This window comes from Sturnira hondurensis, unplaced genomic scaffold (genome assembly GCF_014824575.4).
Source record: "Sturnira hondurensis isolate 20B ecotype Veracruz unplaced genomic scaffold, ASM1482457v3 Scaffold0019144, whole genome shotgun sequence".
Lineage (NCBI taxonomy): Eukaryota > Metazoa > Chordata > Mammalia > Chiroptera > Phyllostomidae > Sturnira > Sturnira hondurensis.
In genome coordinates this window covers 2,995,723-3,011,578 of record NW_028091775.1, presented here as the reverse complement: position 1 = coordinate 3,011,578, position 15,856 = coordinate 2,995,723, and the positions used below count along the sequence as shown (strand labels likewise).

Genomic DNA, 15,856 nt, shown 5'->3' with positions numbered 1-15,856 from the left:
ACTGGAACATATTGTGGATTGTCCAAAACAAAACAAAGAAAAACTGTGGATAATACAGACCAAACAAGTACGGTATGTGTATACACACAAAAAATTTATTTAGTTTGGTCATTGATATCTTAGACACATTCATACAAAACTTGATTCAGACCTATAAGGGCCCCACAAAGAAACTATCTACAAACTAAAATACACAAATGTCATGCATAAGATAAACACGAAACATATACATACATGCATATAACAATGATTCTATGCATTCATGTATATGTGAAAAAGGGGACTGGAAGGTCATCAGCAGGTTTAAGTCAGGTATCAGAAACCAACTGCCACGTTGTGTCCTTCCAGTTGCTATGAATGTACATGTGGAACCACACTGTTACATCCAAGCCCTAGAAAACATCGTCGAGAGTACAGTGGAAGGACAACTGATTTGCTTTCAGACTCAGAGAAGATGCAGCCTCCAGACCTCACACTGACACTGGACCAAACACAGAAATATGTATACATATCGATTCACAGTCACAGAAGAAGAAACAGAGCCAACGCGAGTAAAGGTACCAAACTGGGTCGTGCAGGGCATGCACAAGATGACGTCTCAAGGCCCGTGCTTAGGACTCTGGGAAAATGTCTGGAATCCAAGACAACGGTGACAGCAGAAGTAACAGGGTAATAGAACTAAACACAAAGGCAGGAGGTAAAGTACAGTGATTGAGATGGGAATTTAGGGGATGAGAGGGTGTAAGTAGGAAGATATTAGATTAAGCTACGTTGTCAAAGGTCAGGATTGCAAATTTGGAAAGGGAGCTGGGTATTTGACATTCAGGATCCCATTCGGTTCATATCTAAGGTAAGAGAACACAGATGATGACGACAAAATGTGGTAAGAGGCTTTTTATGCCTACATTCAAATAGGGGGACACTGTGTCTAACACATACAGTGACACAAGACATTATGAAAAGAAGTCATATTAAAACACCACGGCACAAAAAAATTACCAAGCAATTACAGTTCAGTGTTCCTGCTTCAGATAATCTGCACGTTTATGTGTCAAGTTTGAGTACATAGTGCAAGGAGAGGGTCAGAGACACAGGTTTCATCTCGGGCTTTTAACTGGCAATAGCTTACACCGGAAGTATTTTAGATCAAGAGGTAATCATTAGGAGCATAGCTTAAGTACAGATAAGAAAGTGATGTTTTAAAAATCATAAATCAAGTAATAAACAAACAACCTCATAACCCCAAGAAAGCAATGAGTAAATAATTCTGTCTGTCAACTTTTCGGCTGCACTTAAGGTTGAGATAAACCTCCGTTGTGTGGAGAGGGCTCACTGCGATGGCCTCACAGGTGAACGACAGGCGTAGGAGAAGTAACGAGAGAGCTAAGCATGCCTCCTGCAGCCAATTCACAGGTTACACAGAGCAAGCAGGAGCCGGTGGAGACTCTGAGGTGTCACAGAACATATCAAGAAGAACGGAGGACAGTTTAGTCTTCATGCTTGGGATTAGGGGAACAACTGCAAAACATCATTCTGTTGGGCAGCAGGCATCCTTGGAAGACAGAAATTAAAGGTGGGGTGGGGGTTGGGAGGAGTGGAGCAGGAAGGAAAGCAGGAACACTGACCAAGTTTGTGGGACCTGAGAGAGTGAAGTGTGGCCCGTTTTACCATGCACCCTGGGACATTCTCTCCCATCATGCACTGCAGTTAGATACCCCCAGCAAGCACTGGAAGCCACAGCCAGGGCATTCTCTGCTGAAACATACCAGTAACCAACAGAAGACCACAATGCAGCTACATTCATTTCATTTGTATTCTTTGTTATTGGTTTAATTAATAGTTTTGTAAGGTGGGTAAGAAGTAAAAAACACACCAACCTTCTCGCAGCTCTGAGGGATGTAGGGGGTTTGATGCAGAACACAATGAAATGAGGAAAGGAGAAAAACAAGGGAAACACAGAGAGAGTAAAAAGGCCATATCAAGGCTTTCAACGGCTACTTGAACATTTTTATTTGCTCTAGTTAATCCTTCCTACCTAAGCTAAAAAGTTAGCAATACCTCAACAGGCTAACATGGGATTAGAACCAATAGCTAGCATCATTTTGAAATTTTTCCACCAAAGAAGGTACACATGCCTCATGCAGCAAAGGAGGTCGCCACTGTGAGGAAAAGGTTCAAGGGGCTCTCAACGAATTTGGAGAAGAAATGGTTTTCTTCGTACTCTCCCACCCCAGATGCCAGAGAGCCATAGGAGAAAAAAACAACCCCACAAAAACATCATTATCTCAAACAAAAATTTCAAAATCAAGCTAGATACCTCCCCTAAGGGAACCCAACCTATTACAACGTAAAGCCCTCTCAGTCTTTTATCTACTCCCACCCCCACCCATGCCTCCTGTGGTTATTCATAGACACGTGGAACTGGGATAAGAGTATTTTTACTGGACCAAAAAAAGAAAACAAAAACAAAACCCCAAAAAACAAAACTACAGGAACCAGCTTTGGAAGTTCCAGGGGAGAAGAAATACTTCTTTGTAGTAGAAATGAAAAGCACAGCCATTCATAAGCTCGAAATTTAATCATTTCTATTTCTTATAAGAAAATATGAAGGTATCCTCATTCATTCTTATCCCCCAAACAACTAACATTTAATGAAAATATAATCAGTGTTCCATGTCAATCAAAAGACTAAACTTTTGAGAAAGTCAGTAATTTTTAAAAAATGTTTGTATGCATATTCATATATATATGCACATACATAATAACATGTGTTTATAAATATGAACGTGTAAAAAGAAGGAAGAGAATACAATGTGCTATTTGCATGTAGCACCTTTTTTTCTTTTTCGAGTTAGAAGCTTTATCCTTGCAGCTTCACAGCAGAGCCTCTGAGGACACAGACACCTTTACGCTTGGCGTTGCGCGGGAAATTGATTAGTAGCACACCAAGCAGTTATTTCAGGGTTGAAAAGGGAAACAGAAGAGAAACGGCAACAGAAAAAGAAGGAAAAGAAGGAGGAAACCTCAAACAAATGCCACGCACAGTTCAATGCAGTAAAAACAGAAATCAAGATGTGAAAATGCAGAGATACTTACAAACTTCAAGCCTCAGGATAGTTTGAAAGTGGTCAAAGTTTTTAAACGATATATTTACACTTGTTAATTCTCTAGTCACTAAAACGCTTCAGCTACGGTAAATATTAGCAACTGAGCTTGTTAAACACTGACATACTAACACAGGTCCTGTGGGTGTCTCAACTCCCCCTGAACCTGCATGAAGAAGCGATGCCAGGATTATGCCATTCCTACCTCTGACATATAAATTGGCAGGGGCGGAATAGCGCGTGCCCGCGCTGTTGGTGGCAACACACTCATATTTCCCTTGGTCAGACTCTTCACTCTGTTCGATCTGAAGGGCGCCTGTATGGATATAAAATATATTGCCAAAGAGATGGTCAGAGAAGGCTTTCTCAGTCCAGAAAACTAAACCTCTTAACAATATGAAAAGCCCTGCAAAGCGAAGGTCCGCTCAACGTCGATTCAATCTCTTGCTAAGGTGCACAGACAGGAAATGATGTGATGAGAAAAACATATAGAGATTATTTTTTTTTACATCATCAATGCTAGCATAAGAAAACAATATCTCTTTTCCCAAGCAAGAATTCTAGTCATAATTAAACACTCTTATTTCCTAGACTAATAAAATGAAGATGGGTGAGACTGCTTCAAGGAAGTATGGCTTTTAAATAAAACAAAAGATTAATTTTTGGTTTTGTTTTGTTTCATTTGGGTATCAAAAGTGGCGCAAAAGATAGGTATGCTCAAAAAAACCAGGCCGGGTTTTCAAGAAAGTCTTCTGCTGAAGAAAGCCAAAAATACGCAGCGAACACAAAAAGGCTGCACAAAGCAAAAAAAATTTAAAATTAGTCATTATATATCATGAAAATATTACTTAAAGAAACAAAACTCCCTTAAGACATGCAGATTTTTAAGAAAAGAAAGACAGTTTGCCACAACTTACAATCATTGATTACGTGTGCTGAAAAACAAAGAGCAGTTGAATTAGAAGGTTTGTAAAAAGTTAAAAAGCAAGGCCTGTGCGAGCGAGGTCGAGCCAGCCAGCCGTGGCTCGAGGGCCTCCAGACGGATCCCCTAAGACACCCGTCAAAATCCACCAGTGGGATTAGCAGTGTGGTGTCACAAAACCCCAAGAAAAATGCAAAACAAGAATTATACAAGAAACGAACACCGAGTCAAAGTATGAAAAACCAGCAACACAACATACCACCAAGAATACTGAGCACCTTTTGTTTCCATGGCCTGAAGGACAGAAGATCCAAAAATCCAGAGGCGAGTAATCCAAGAAAAAAAGAAATGGGGGACAAAAGCATTGCTGTCAGGTTGTAGGCGAGTGGGAGCAGGTGGAAAGGGGAGTCATTCTTTGACTTTTAAGACGGTAAGAGAAAAAAGAATTGAAGAACAAAAGCAAAAACCTTTTGAAAGATAAAGACAAAAAGCAGGCGTTCCAGGCTGTCTTCTGCATGTCTGGCACTGTTCTCCAGACCATCTTGGCTTTGGTCCAGAACAAGAACAGCTAAGGAAGAAAAAAATGATCTTTTTTTTCTCCAGTTGGACAAAAAAAAAAAAAAAGAGAAAAAAGAAGAAAAAAAAGAGAAAAAAGAAGGAAAAAGGAAGAAGAAAAGGAAAAAAAGAGGGACAGATGGTACGCTGTGACTGGTCTGTGGTCTCAAGACCTGGATATGCTTTCTTTGAAGCATATCACAACTGAAATAATCATTTTCATAAAGAAAGAAATGAACAAAACAAAGGGAAAAAGAAAAAGGAACGGAAAATTCACAATATGAGAGTCACCAATCATAACCGAACAGTACAGAGAAAACAAAATAAAGTTGATGGACATTATCAGAATGATTCTGAAAACAAGACAGAGATGACAGTGATGAGAGGACAGAAAGAATGAGTAAGATCATTCTGTGAACGTTAGTTCAGCACTCTTACCTCTTATTGGTGTACCACCTGGGTGGATAATATGAATGCAAATAAGATTAGAAAGAAGAAGCATTAGTACGAGAAGAAGGAGGCTAGGGCTGGGGAGAAGAATTAAATTAGATTTACAGAATTAAATAAGGTCTTAAAAGAAACTTGAATTACTATATTGGTAAAACAGGAATATATTAGATAGTATTATTAGATCATAAAAGCAAGTTGCGTTACACCACCGAGGGCAAAGACCACAATAGGCAGCATTGCTTTTCTCAGAGCAGCAACTGGGTTCTTAGGTCTGGGGTCATATCGGGTTAGAATTTGTCTTATATGCCTCATAGTCTCAAAAAAATAAAATGGACTAAACAATATTTTTCAAAGACAATTTAGAAAATACTGGCTAATCTATTTAAGTATATATATAGATATACATGTATATATATACTGTCACAGGAAATGTTAAAGACTAACTAAATACAAACACTTGATTGGACATCGTATACCACTTACTGTGCTACATTTGTGTGCTCTAACTTGTGTACTTTTATTTTTCTATACAGTGTTCCCACGCAAACAGTTCTGTGGGTGTGTGCATGTGCGTGCCACTACGGAGGTCTGGTGTCTACACTGACAGTTAGTAAAATGCATGCCATGCATTTTATTAATAATAATAATAATATAATAGTCTGAATATGGAAATTAGTGGGGGTGAAGTGCGCTTCAGAACTAAGCACTTACCAATAGATTCTGGAGATTTAAATACGGAGAGAAGAAAGACAGCATAAAAATATTATTATATTCCTTATAATTTGGTACAAATTTTTCAGAGTTAAAGCTTTATATATTAAATCATCTATGTTACATGTGAATCATTAATTCTTTATTTACAACAACAGAATGCTAATCTACACAATTCTGCTGACAACAAGCAAAAAGAGGCAGTTAACAAGACGCTTTAACATCACAGGACAGGTCAAAAGCTGAGAATTCTGGGAAGACAGGCAGTTAAACAGCTTAGAATTCTGTATCAATAGTACTACCATTGTCAAAGTAAACCATTTATTAGTAAATGTCCCTGTGAAATTACCTAGGGACAGGCTCTAAAAATTAAGAAATTTAGATTACCTCTACCTTTAATCTAAAGAGAGCAAAGGAATAAACTTGAGATGGGGATGGGAGAGGGAGAAAAAGGCAACAGGGAGAAAGAGAGAGAGAAAGCGGCAAAGGCTGGAGTCTACACCAAAAGCAGACTTCTGTAGATCCAGTCACGGGAGGGTTCACAGATTTTCCGTGTGCGCGCACACCACTGTGGCTCGTGTGTACACGTGCTCACTCACCATGACGTAATAATAACAACATTAATTTAAAAAATCCCCTCCTTTCATTGGTACTTTTTAAAAGACTTAAAAAAAAACCACATCTGGTTACTCCTGAGATAACATTTCTGAGTTTTATGTATTAGTGAAAAGAAAGTAGATGTGAACAAACTTACTAAACTTTGGTATTTTGATGAGTTCAAATGTAGAAACAACAGAGAAAACACACATTAATAAAATTGAATCATTTTAGTGTTTCACATGAACATTTTGGTTTTTAATGGATAAAACCATTGGAACTCCTTGCAAGTTCTGAATGAAGTCCAATGTTGAAATAAATTTGTTTCAAAAACAAAATAGTGAAAGAAGAAAGAAAGAGAAAATGGATCCATCAAATACTGCGGAAAAGCAGTAAATAAAAAAAAATTGTCAAAAATACAGTCACAGCAGTGAGCAATGTGGATTAAACAGAAGCTGCAAAACACACAAGAAGAAGAAAGACAGACTCTGAAATAGGCTATGACATCACAAACATGGACGGCACATTAAATACAGAGAAAGAGAAGAGGGAGAAAAATCAATACCTAAAAATTAAAAATAAATAGAATTAAGTAAAAAAAAAAATAAAGGGAGAGAAAGCTAAAAAAAGAACCACTAGGAGTCAGTGGAAACAGTAACAAGACCCTACCTGATCGTAACTGCTTAATACGGCCATTGTTGTTGCTTGTGTCGACAGGTAAGAAATCCTTAAACCAAGTGATTTCTGGATCCGGATTCCCACTGGCTGCACAAAGCATGGTGGCAGTGCGTGTACGCTCAACCACCTTCAACTGTGGGCCCATGTCAATGGTAGGAAAGCCCCTGGGAATTTGATCCTCTGCAAGACAAAAGGTGACACATCGTTATGGTAACAAGTCAGATGCCCAAGATTTAAGAGATACTGCCCATTGATCTTTTTACTTTGCCATATTAAATATTTGATGAAAAGCTGATACAAACCAGGCAGTATGGCATTATTAGACTAGGATACAGTCACTGTGGCTCCTGGCTGGAAGATTACACAGTGTAAGAGAGACCAAGAGCCTAGCAAAGAACTTGGACACGTGTGATAAAGACCATGCTGAAAGGATTCACAAGGCCTATAGGGACGAGCTGAGTTGGCCAGGAAGATGGGATCATCACAAGCGTAGCGTTAAGACAGGAAACTTTTCGTGAGAAAAAACCCTGGGATCTTAGCTTAGCAGGTAGATAAAAAGCAAACAGGTTGGCTGGGCTAACCTATCTGTGTTCAATTCTAGTATTTTTTTGGTGACTTTTAAGTAAAACTATGCATATTTTTTCACAAGCGTGATAGTCAACCTAAATGAATTCTTTTATAAGAAATTTTAATCATAAAATTATCTGAGAGTTTCCATTTCCAAAGGAAAAAAGAATAAAAGAATAAAAGTTGCACTTTTTTTTTTTTTTGCAACTCAAAAAGCAACACCTTATTGTAAGAAAACATTTTCCCCATTCAAAAAATCTGTAACATTTTTGGTCATTCAAAAGTTGAAGTTGCTAAATTTCGAAACTTCAACTCATCTGCAGTTCACTTCTCCATATCCCACATCAAAATTGTCCCAGATCTTAGATCTTGAGAAAATAAAGTCCTCTGAAATGCCCAAGCATGGCCCACACTGCCAACTCCTCCAGCCGGCATCAGAAAAAAGTATAAGGGGACTAAATGGTAATGGAAAGAAAACACAAAAAGGTTAAATAAGAAAAAGAAAGATATTGTATTCAAACACTTAAGGGAACATAGTTAGTATTGGTGCTAATTTCTAAATTACAACTCAGCTGTTTGTTTGAAGACCATTTTGAAACATTTTGACTTCCAATTAAGCCTGATGTTAATTTAATCAACAATCCCTGGTGATTTCTGATGAATTTTCATGAGCTGCAATTCCAAAACGACTCAAAAGCACAAACACCAGTGACTCGAACATTAGAAATCATCAGATGTGACGCATGACTTCTCCTTGAATGCCTTGTACAATTTCTGGTGTGGCCCTGTGAGTCTTGTTCACATCTGAGTGAGTTAGAATTTCTCAGAAAAAGGCTCCATTTTGATGCCTCCACCGTGTTCAGTCAAACCCATGTGTTCTCCACCGCCCCCCTCTATACCTTGGGGGTAAACTCAATTTCCTAAATCTGACCAGCAACGTTCTTTTAAATCAGGCCCCGATTTCTCTTGTAGAAAGTTTCTGATGCCCACACTGAAATTTCTACCATCTCCCACAGCCAAAAATCACCTTCTCTGTAAAGCCTGTTGAAACTGTCTGAAATGCATTTCCTCTTTTCCTCCTCAGGGCCGCCACAGCAGTGAGGACCTACATCTGTGTCACACTTTGTAACTGGCATCAGTTTACCCTTCTACACCACGAGTTATTCTAGTCCCATCTGTATTGATCAGACTGGTCTGGATTGTCCTACTGTAGGAGAACCTCCAGTATTTCCAAGTCTAAGAATGAGTACATCCCAATGATGAAAAGAAGTTTTTCTACTATACATAGTAGCAAAGTACTTCTGGTAGGGAGTTGATCAGAAAAATAGTTAAGGAGTAGAGAGATTTTTGAGTGTGAATAGTAAAAGAATGCCAAAATACTACTAACGAGAAAAGCTCCCAAGAAAGAAAAGGTGCCCTGAACACCCAGTCCAGGTTATTGTAATAGAAAATTGAGGGTCTCTTACGAAAAAGTGGGGACTCTAGCTTTCACAAACAGAGATTTATGATGGACCAAAAAAAGTAGCTGAGGCAATCTGGGTTGATAGCTGAATTCTCTAGAGAATATTTTATTATCCCACCAGCTAGTTAGGGCTAGGGATTAAAATATTTATAAAACTAGTTAACTTCAAAGAGCTACATTTTACTGAAGTTGAAAGACAGGGCTGAGGACGCAGTAATACACTCTATTTATTTCAGTGCTTACACATTGTCAGCTAAGCAGAGGTCTACAGTGGAGAAGTGTCAGAAACTGGTTAAGAATGAAATCTCAAGATGATTGTTCAAGGCCCCAAGGAAATGCTGAAACTTACAAATTGAATAAAGATTATTTTTCAAATTAGGCTATGCTCATTTTAACCTATTCCACTATTTCATCAAGCTATTCTTTATGGCTTTAAAGGTTTTGTCAATGTTTTTACATCTACAGCATAGTTTTTTTGTTATTTTGAAAAAAAAAGAGCAGAACGATCAATAGCTGTTGTACCACACACATTGTACCATTAAACATCTTACTTGGCAGTTACTGACACAAAATGATTCAAAGGATCAAAATAATTTACCTCGAGTGTTCCGAAGTCAACCCCACTGCCTTAGTCACTTACCAAGGAGTTTCTAAGAAAGTTCTTAGATTTTGTTGTAATTTTCCATATTTAAAACAACCAACTTAGGTCAGTAAGAGTCAGGTTGGGGTTCCGGAGCGGAACTGTCTCTGTATTTCCCAGGGCCTCGTACCACCCCTTGGTGGTTCGCTAGCTACCAGTCCCATTAGCATGCATTGGCATGGCTCTACTAGTCATCGCTCCCCCCCATTCATCTCTCTAAAGAACCACGCCAATATTCTGTGCCCATTAGTGGCAAGTGTCAAAGACTTAAGTAAGGTAAGCCACTTACTAAAGACTTACCAAAAAAATCTGGAATTAATAACCACTTATAAGCAATGAAGTCCTCACTTGGGGAGAGCTGACAAAATTGACTTGTGCCCTATGGGAAGCAGGCTGATACAACGGCATGCCCTTTCTTTCCCTTCCTGGCTCATAAAGAACACTCCAGAGCCTCTTTTCATATACACAAGTGCACAACAAAGATAATCTTTCTTGCATACTAATCAGACAGAGAATGTAAAGAGCACTGCTTTCTTATTTTTAATAAGGGTAATTAAATTCTATCCTTCCCCCTTTGCACAGAACCTCTTTGAATGCACTTTCTTCATTAAATTTTCATGAGAAACATCACACTTGTAACAGATTCAAATAGCTGGGGCAGTTACACGTTGACAGTTGTGGCTTCTTTCCAATTTGACTGTCAGGTATTTGGCCATAAAACTCAGTATTCTACATAAAACAAACTGTGGAAATAATGAAATTTCTAATTGGAATGCTTATCTCGGTGGGTATAGTTTAGAAGATGTTAATTGCTTTTTTTTTTCCAGCTTCTACATTTATTAGTGATTTATATAAAACTGCCTAGGCCATTTGATGATATCTATTTTGATAGCTCCTCAAATGTTTGGTACTGGGGACTTCGGGAAAAAAGCAATACCCTTTATACCTTAACCATATAAGCTTTTATAGGAAAAAGTAGCTAGCAAAAATTAACAAATTATCAATATGTTAGTAGCTTTAAACTTGTACACGAGGTGAGAAAAAAACATTCTGTCCTATTCATTAATGTGCTCATTAAGCTTTAAAGTGCCTTACTTATCACTGTTCCATATTAATATTCAATCATGCAGAATTAGCTATTAATTCATCAACAATTTAAATCAGACTTGACCTTCACAAAGCCATTTGGTCTGTCATTTTGAGAGGCCATTAAAGGGCATATTACTACATACTTGTGCTTAGTGAATCATAGAAGTCATACATATTTTGTTTGGAATGGCAGCTATAATAGGTCTGGAAATATAGCGTATTCTTTAAATCTGTTTGGTGTCTTAACGAAATGTGCTGATATGAAATGTACAATTCCATTACAGAAATAAAATGAATGTCAGCATTTTCCAGAGTTAACATCCTATTGCTGTAGAACTTCCAGGAATGACCTCTAACCTATGTAGGACTTGAATGTATATGGAAATAGTCTGACATTGTTTTGTCGGGAGTCATGCTTTAGATATCCATGAACAATCAATAGCTTTTACATAGTTTTTTCAGTAAAACTAATTTCATTGTTCATCCATAAACAATTTAATGATGCTTTTGCTTCCACTCCAACTGTGTAAACCCTGGACCTTACTTGTGTGATAAGACGCTATAAAACTAACCTGCTGGCTAAGGCCTCCTTCCAAGGTGGCCCCAAGTTCTTCCTGCCTAATCTTTCTAGGACTCCAAGGGAATACAACCAGGGTGGTGGCTTTGCCTCCGGTCCCAAACGATCTAAAAAGTTTTCTATTAAGAACTATTTTTCATTGTCCCACCCCTCAATTTTTCAGATTTACAGCAAAAATTTTTATAAAGAAGAATCACATCAATTACACCAAGAGCATGCTTTTCTAAAAGCAGCATTACAAGATCTGGTAAGTAGACCTGACCATGTAGATATTATTGACAATATAGAGAACCGCCATTCTCACACGGAACTGACAATAAAGCCAAATCAGAATCTAGAGAAAGAAGCAGCTGTTTATTGTCCCCTCCCCTTAGAAAACGTATTCCCTTCAATCACTTTTCTATCACAGTTCATAGTGGCTCCTCTTTAAAAGCCTTGTGTTCTTTGTAAATCTCTGTTACAGTCAATGAGTACCCTTGAACGCATAAACCCATGGAAGGTGGGGTGGGGGGGCTCTATGTTATTTACTTTCTAACCACCAGAGTGTCCACATACCTGCAATGAGACACCTAAAGGGAATTGTGGTGAACATTCCAGTGTTCACGCATATGTCATCTCTCAGTTCCTACTGTGCTTATTTAATGCCACTGATTTAAACAATTAACCATTCTTTCATTGTTTTATGGCTAGAAATTTGGCCTCTCCAATTTGAATATAAGTCTAAGAGGCAAAAACTATCTTATAACCTTTCTGTTTTTAAAAAGTGTCTTAAGTATTAGACTTACAGTCTTCTAAAAATAGTTGTTAATAACCATTTTCTTTATCTTTATACCCCTATGCTTTATTTGACTAGACAGCAATTTTCATCAATTGAGATATATGATTTATACTTGGTTCCTTCTTTAATTTGGTGCAGATGCTGCGCTAAAAACATAAAATTCAGTTCCTGCCTTTCTAACTTTACAGGAAGGCTTCTCTGATACATTGGCTTTAAGTTTTTGCAAGTCAAAAATGCAACCACGTAATGAAAAACTGACATGAAAGCACGATGAAATGGAAAGAACACAATAGAATAAGGAACTGTACTCTGCTATCCCATCTTTAGAATCTGTGATGGAATTCTCCACGTTTGAACCCAAATGAATCACTCAGTTATCTATTGAGGCAAACACTCTGGGTCTTCTTTCACTGACAGGAGCAAAGATTTTTCAGTGGCTGGATATCTTAAAGCTTTAGGTATTTGCTATGTAATCTAACAAAAGCAGAAAAGGTTTGTTTCTTTGTTTTCTTAAGGATGAAGGGACTAGGGAAATTTTCTTTAACATAAAAAAGTCAAAGTGTTACATGGATGATATGATGAATATTTTCTTAAATAAAAGTGTTAACCCTTTAAATATAATGAAAGGCAATATATTGTGCTTTTGGAGAAACTACTAATCTATGCAACAAAGAGTCAGTGTGTTTTATACCTAATAAAACATGAAAATTTTCCTAAAAAACTTAAATATATAGGTCTAAAATGGTAAAATTATAAAATATTTTTATGTTTATGAAAATTTTATTATGTTAAAAGAAAAAGAGCCTTTAAACTATTAGTTTTAAACATCTACAGGACAGTGAATAAATGGCACTATTCGTTCTACAGATACTTATTGAAGACCTCTTTTGTGCCAGGCCTGGGCCAGACTCTGGGTATGAAGTAATCTGGAGAATCTTTAGGTTGTGATGAATTGCATCTGCATGGTAATTGGATTCCTAGTGAATAAGAATAGCACCCAGCTCACAGACAGGAGGATTGAATGAGGCAATGAATTAAAATGTGCCTGGCACTAGTGCCTGGCAGCCAGTAAGATATTTACTTACTCCAACCCAAGCTCCCACAATAGATTTAAATAGAATAGAGGCAGATAGGACTTTAAGGCATGGTATAACAAAAGCTGCAGCAATAAACTGTAAATGGAAAAAAAAACTGTATGCAAGTAATAAAAAATGGATTATCTACACATGCAAGTGAATTTAGAGGGTAGTCTCTTGTCAAGTAACCTCTTTGGAGCTCACAAATGCCCTCATTTCTCTCTCCGAACAAGGTTTTTAGGCTTTCTGATTGATCTACAACATAAAAAGTCAATCTATATTGTCATGTGACTTGTTCCCAAAAGTCAACTTTGAAAATAGCTCTAAATATTTGGAACAGAAGAGCTTGGTTGCAAATGACTGAAAACACCAAAGCATTTGGGCCTTACAAGGGTTCCTTGAGATGTAGGTGAGGGTGGCATCATTTTCTGTAGAGATGATGGCTTTCTGCAGATGTAAAACAGAGACTCAGCAAAATTAAGTATTTGTTTTAGGTCATACATATAGCAAAAATAAAAATGAATCTTTTAACATCAGATTTGGTGTACGTTTACTTCATCATGTTTCCTCTATTTCAGTTGCTGTCCTTTGAAATAAAACTTTATTAATTGGAGAGAGGAAAACACTGATTTGTTGTTCCACTTATTATGCATTCATTGGTTGATTCATGTACGTGCCCTGCCTGACCAGGGACTGAACCTGCAATCTTGGTGTATCAGGATATGTATCAGGATGGCGTTCTAACCAACTGAGCTACCCAGCCAGAGCCAGAATAAATAAAACTCTTAATTGAAGTCAACCCATAATAGAAGGCACAACAAAAATAATTTGAACATTTAATTCATTTTTTATATTTTAAGTTGGAAGAACTTGAGACTAAAGTTCCATGTAGATAATAATTTTAAAACAGTTCTACATTTAAAAAATCCAATGTTTGATACCTATCAATGGGCTCCGCATTTGTTTAGAGTTGGTTCCAGGTAGAGACAGAATTCTGCCACGTGTGCTAACCAATCAAATGTGGGTGAGAAATGCGTGAAAAGAAAGGGTGTAAAAGGATGCTAAATAGCAAATAATTTCCCTAGGAAAGGAAGTTTAAGTTCAGCACTGTATTTATGTTTTTAACCTTCTGTAATTTCTAATTACTTATCTAGGAAGGACTATAAATGGCAGTGCTTCTGCTTTGAGCAGACATCAAAATAGAGCACACAGACCAGAGCAGTAGACATAAGTAGACTCAGTATATTACCTCTATGACCTTAGCCCACACAGAGGTAGGACCAGCAATGACTACTGCAAAGAGCTTTTTGTCTAAGAAGACAGATCAGTGGCTCAGAGGAGGATGGCCAAGGGGCTGCTGGTTGGAATATGCTGCTTTGCTGATGAGCAAATGAGTTTTCAAGACATTATCTTTAAGGATAAACCACACTATAAAACTACAATCAAAGGCCATTTCTTTCCAGAATAGAGTCTCTGAAGGGGGAGTGGGAATGGAGAACAGGTGCCAGTCTTTCCTTAAAGAAAACAGTGTAAGTAAAGCTCTTATTTTCACCATTCCAGATGGCAGCACGGTGTAATTGTACTGTTTTGACATCATGACCATATTATTCAAAATCAATGTCCCTGCAAGTGAATGACTTAAGGGACTTAAGAGAAGAATAAAAAGAAATAAAAGCTAAATCAATGTTTTCTGACAAAGTTGGTCTCTGGGCTATTGTCAAAATGATATTCATATGAGTAAAATTGCAAAAAGTATATATAAAGTAGTTTCTAATTTTAAGTTGAAGGCTACTAAAAGTTAGAAGGAAAATATCTAACACAGGAGAAAACTCAGTTAATAAATGATATTTTAAATGGCATATTTAATAAATGTAAGATCTTGCCACCAAAAAGTAATTATGAACAAGACACAATGACTTTTTAGTCCCGGATCCTCTTTGTACGTTATTAGGTACAGACGGTATGCTCGGGTTAATACGGCTACCCATCAATCAGAGGAGGTTTTATTTTAGAGTGGAATTAGGTGTCTCTCAAGGGCAGTTACTGGGTACAGGAGTCTCCAAAGATTTCTCCTAGAATTACGCCATGCGAGAATAGAAAACTGGACACTGATAAACTGATAGGAGCTTCATTAGCAGCTACTAAATATTCTGCATACTAACTAGATAACCACAGAGTATTCCAGAGCAAAGGTACGTTTTCTGAAATATTCTTCCCATGTTGAGGAGGCACCCTTGGCACAGAATGAAGCAGACTTGTTTAGAAGCAACGTGTGCAAACTGTGCCACCAATCATGAAATAATGTCTACACAGCAGAACGCAAATCCAGTTAGATTTCACTACCACGTGCATGATGTGGTGGCTGCAATTTCACATGGCATTAACTCGGGCAAACCTCTTTGTTATTAGTGCTTTGCCTTAGCAAAGGATCACACTCTTTGTGATTCAAAATTAGACAAATTCAAGGTGGGGGGAAACACTATTCGTACTTGAATAATTACGTACTGTAAATATTTATGCTTTTATTCTCTCCTCAGAGATGCAAATCTCATTAAGATAACAAAATCCAATAATAATCTACTTTCAAAAACCTGCTTTCTATTATTTTTATGAAAAAGCAGGTGTCATGGTACTCTGTACATCATCCAAA

General features: G+C 37.5%; 1 protein-coding gene across 23 annotated transcripts in view; it reads right to left on the bottom strand.

The window, feature by feature from the left end:
• Positions 1 to 15,856, bottom strand: part of PTPRD (protein tyrosine phosphatase receptor type D) — a 520,593-nt gene that overhangs the window by 200,115 nt on the left and 304,622 nt on the right. For 14 of the 23 annotated variants that reach the window (XM_037070904.1, XM_037070905.1, XM_037070912.1 and 11 more), the window contains exons 5-9: positions 7,009 to 7,197; positions 5,743 to 5,751; positions 5,020 to 5,037; positions 3,310 to 3,420; positions 1,878 to 1,889 (exon numbers count right to left, since the gene is read on the bottom strand). In XM_037070904.1, the coding sequence (XP_036926799.1) occupies positions 1,878 to 1,889; positions 3,310 to 3,420; positions 5,020 to 5,037; positions 5,743 to 5,751; positions 7,009 to 7,197 (339 nt within the window). The remainder of the gene's footprint in view (positions 1 to 1,877; positions 1,890 to 3,309; positions 3,421 to 5,019; positions 5,038 to 5,742; positions 5,752 to 7,008; positions 7,198 to 15,856) is intronic. The other 9 variants (XM_037070911.1, XM_037070925.1, XM_037070924.1 and 6 more) reach the window with 3 other exon arrangements.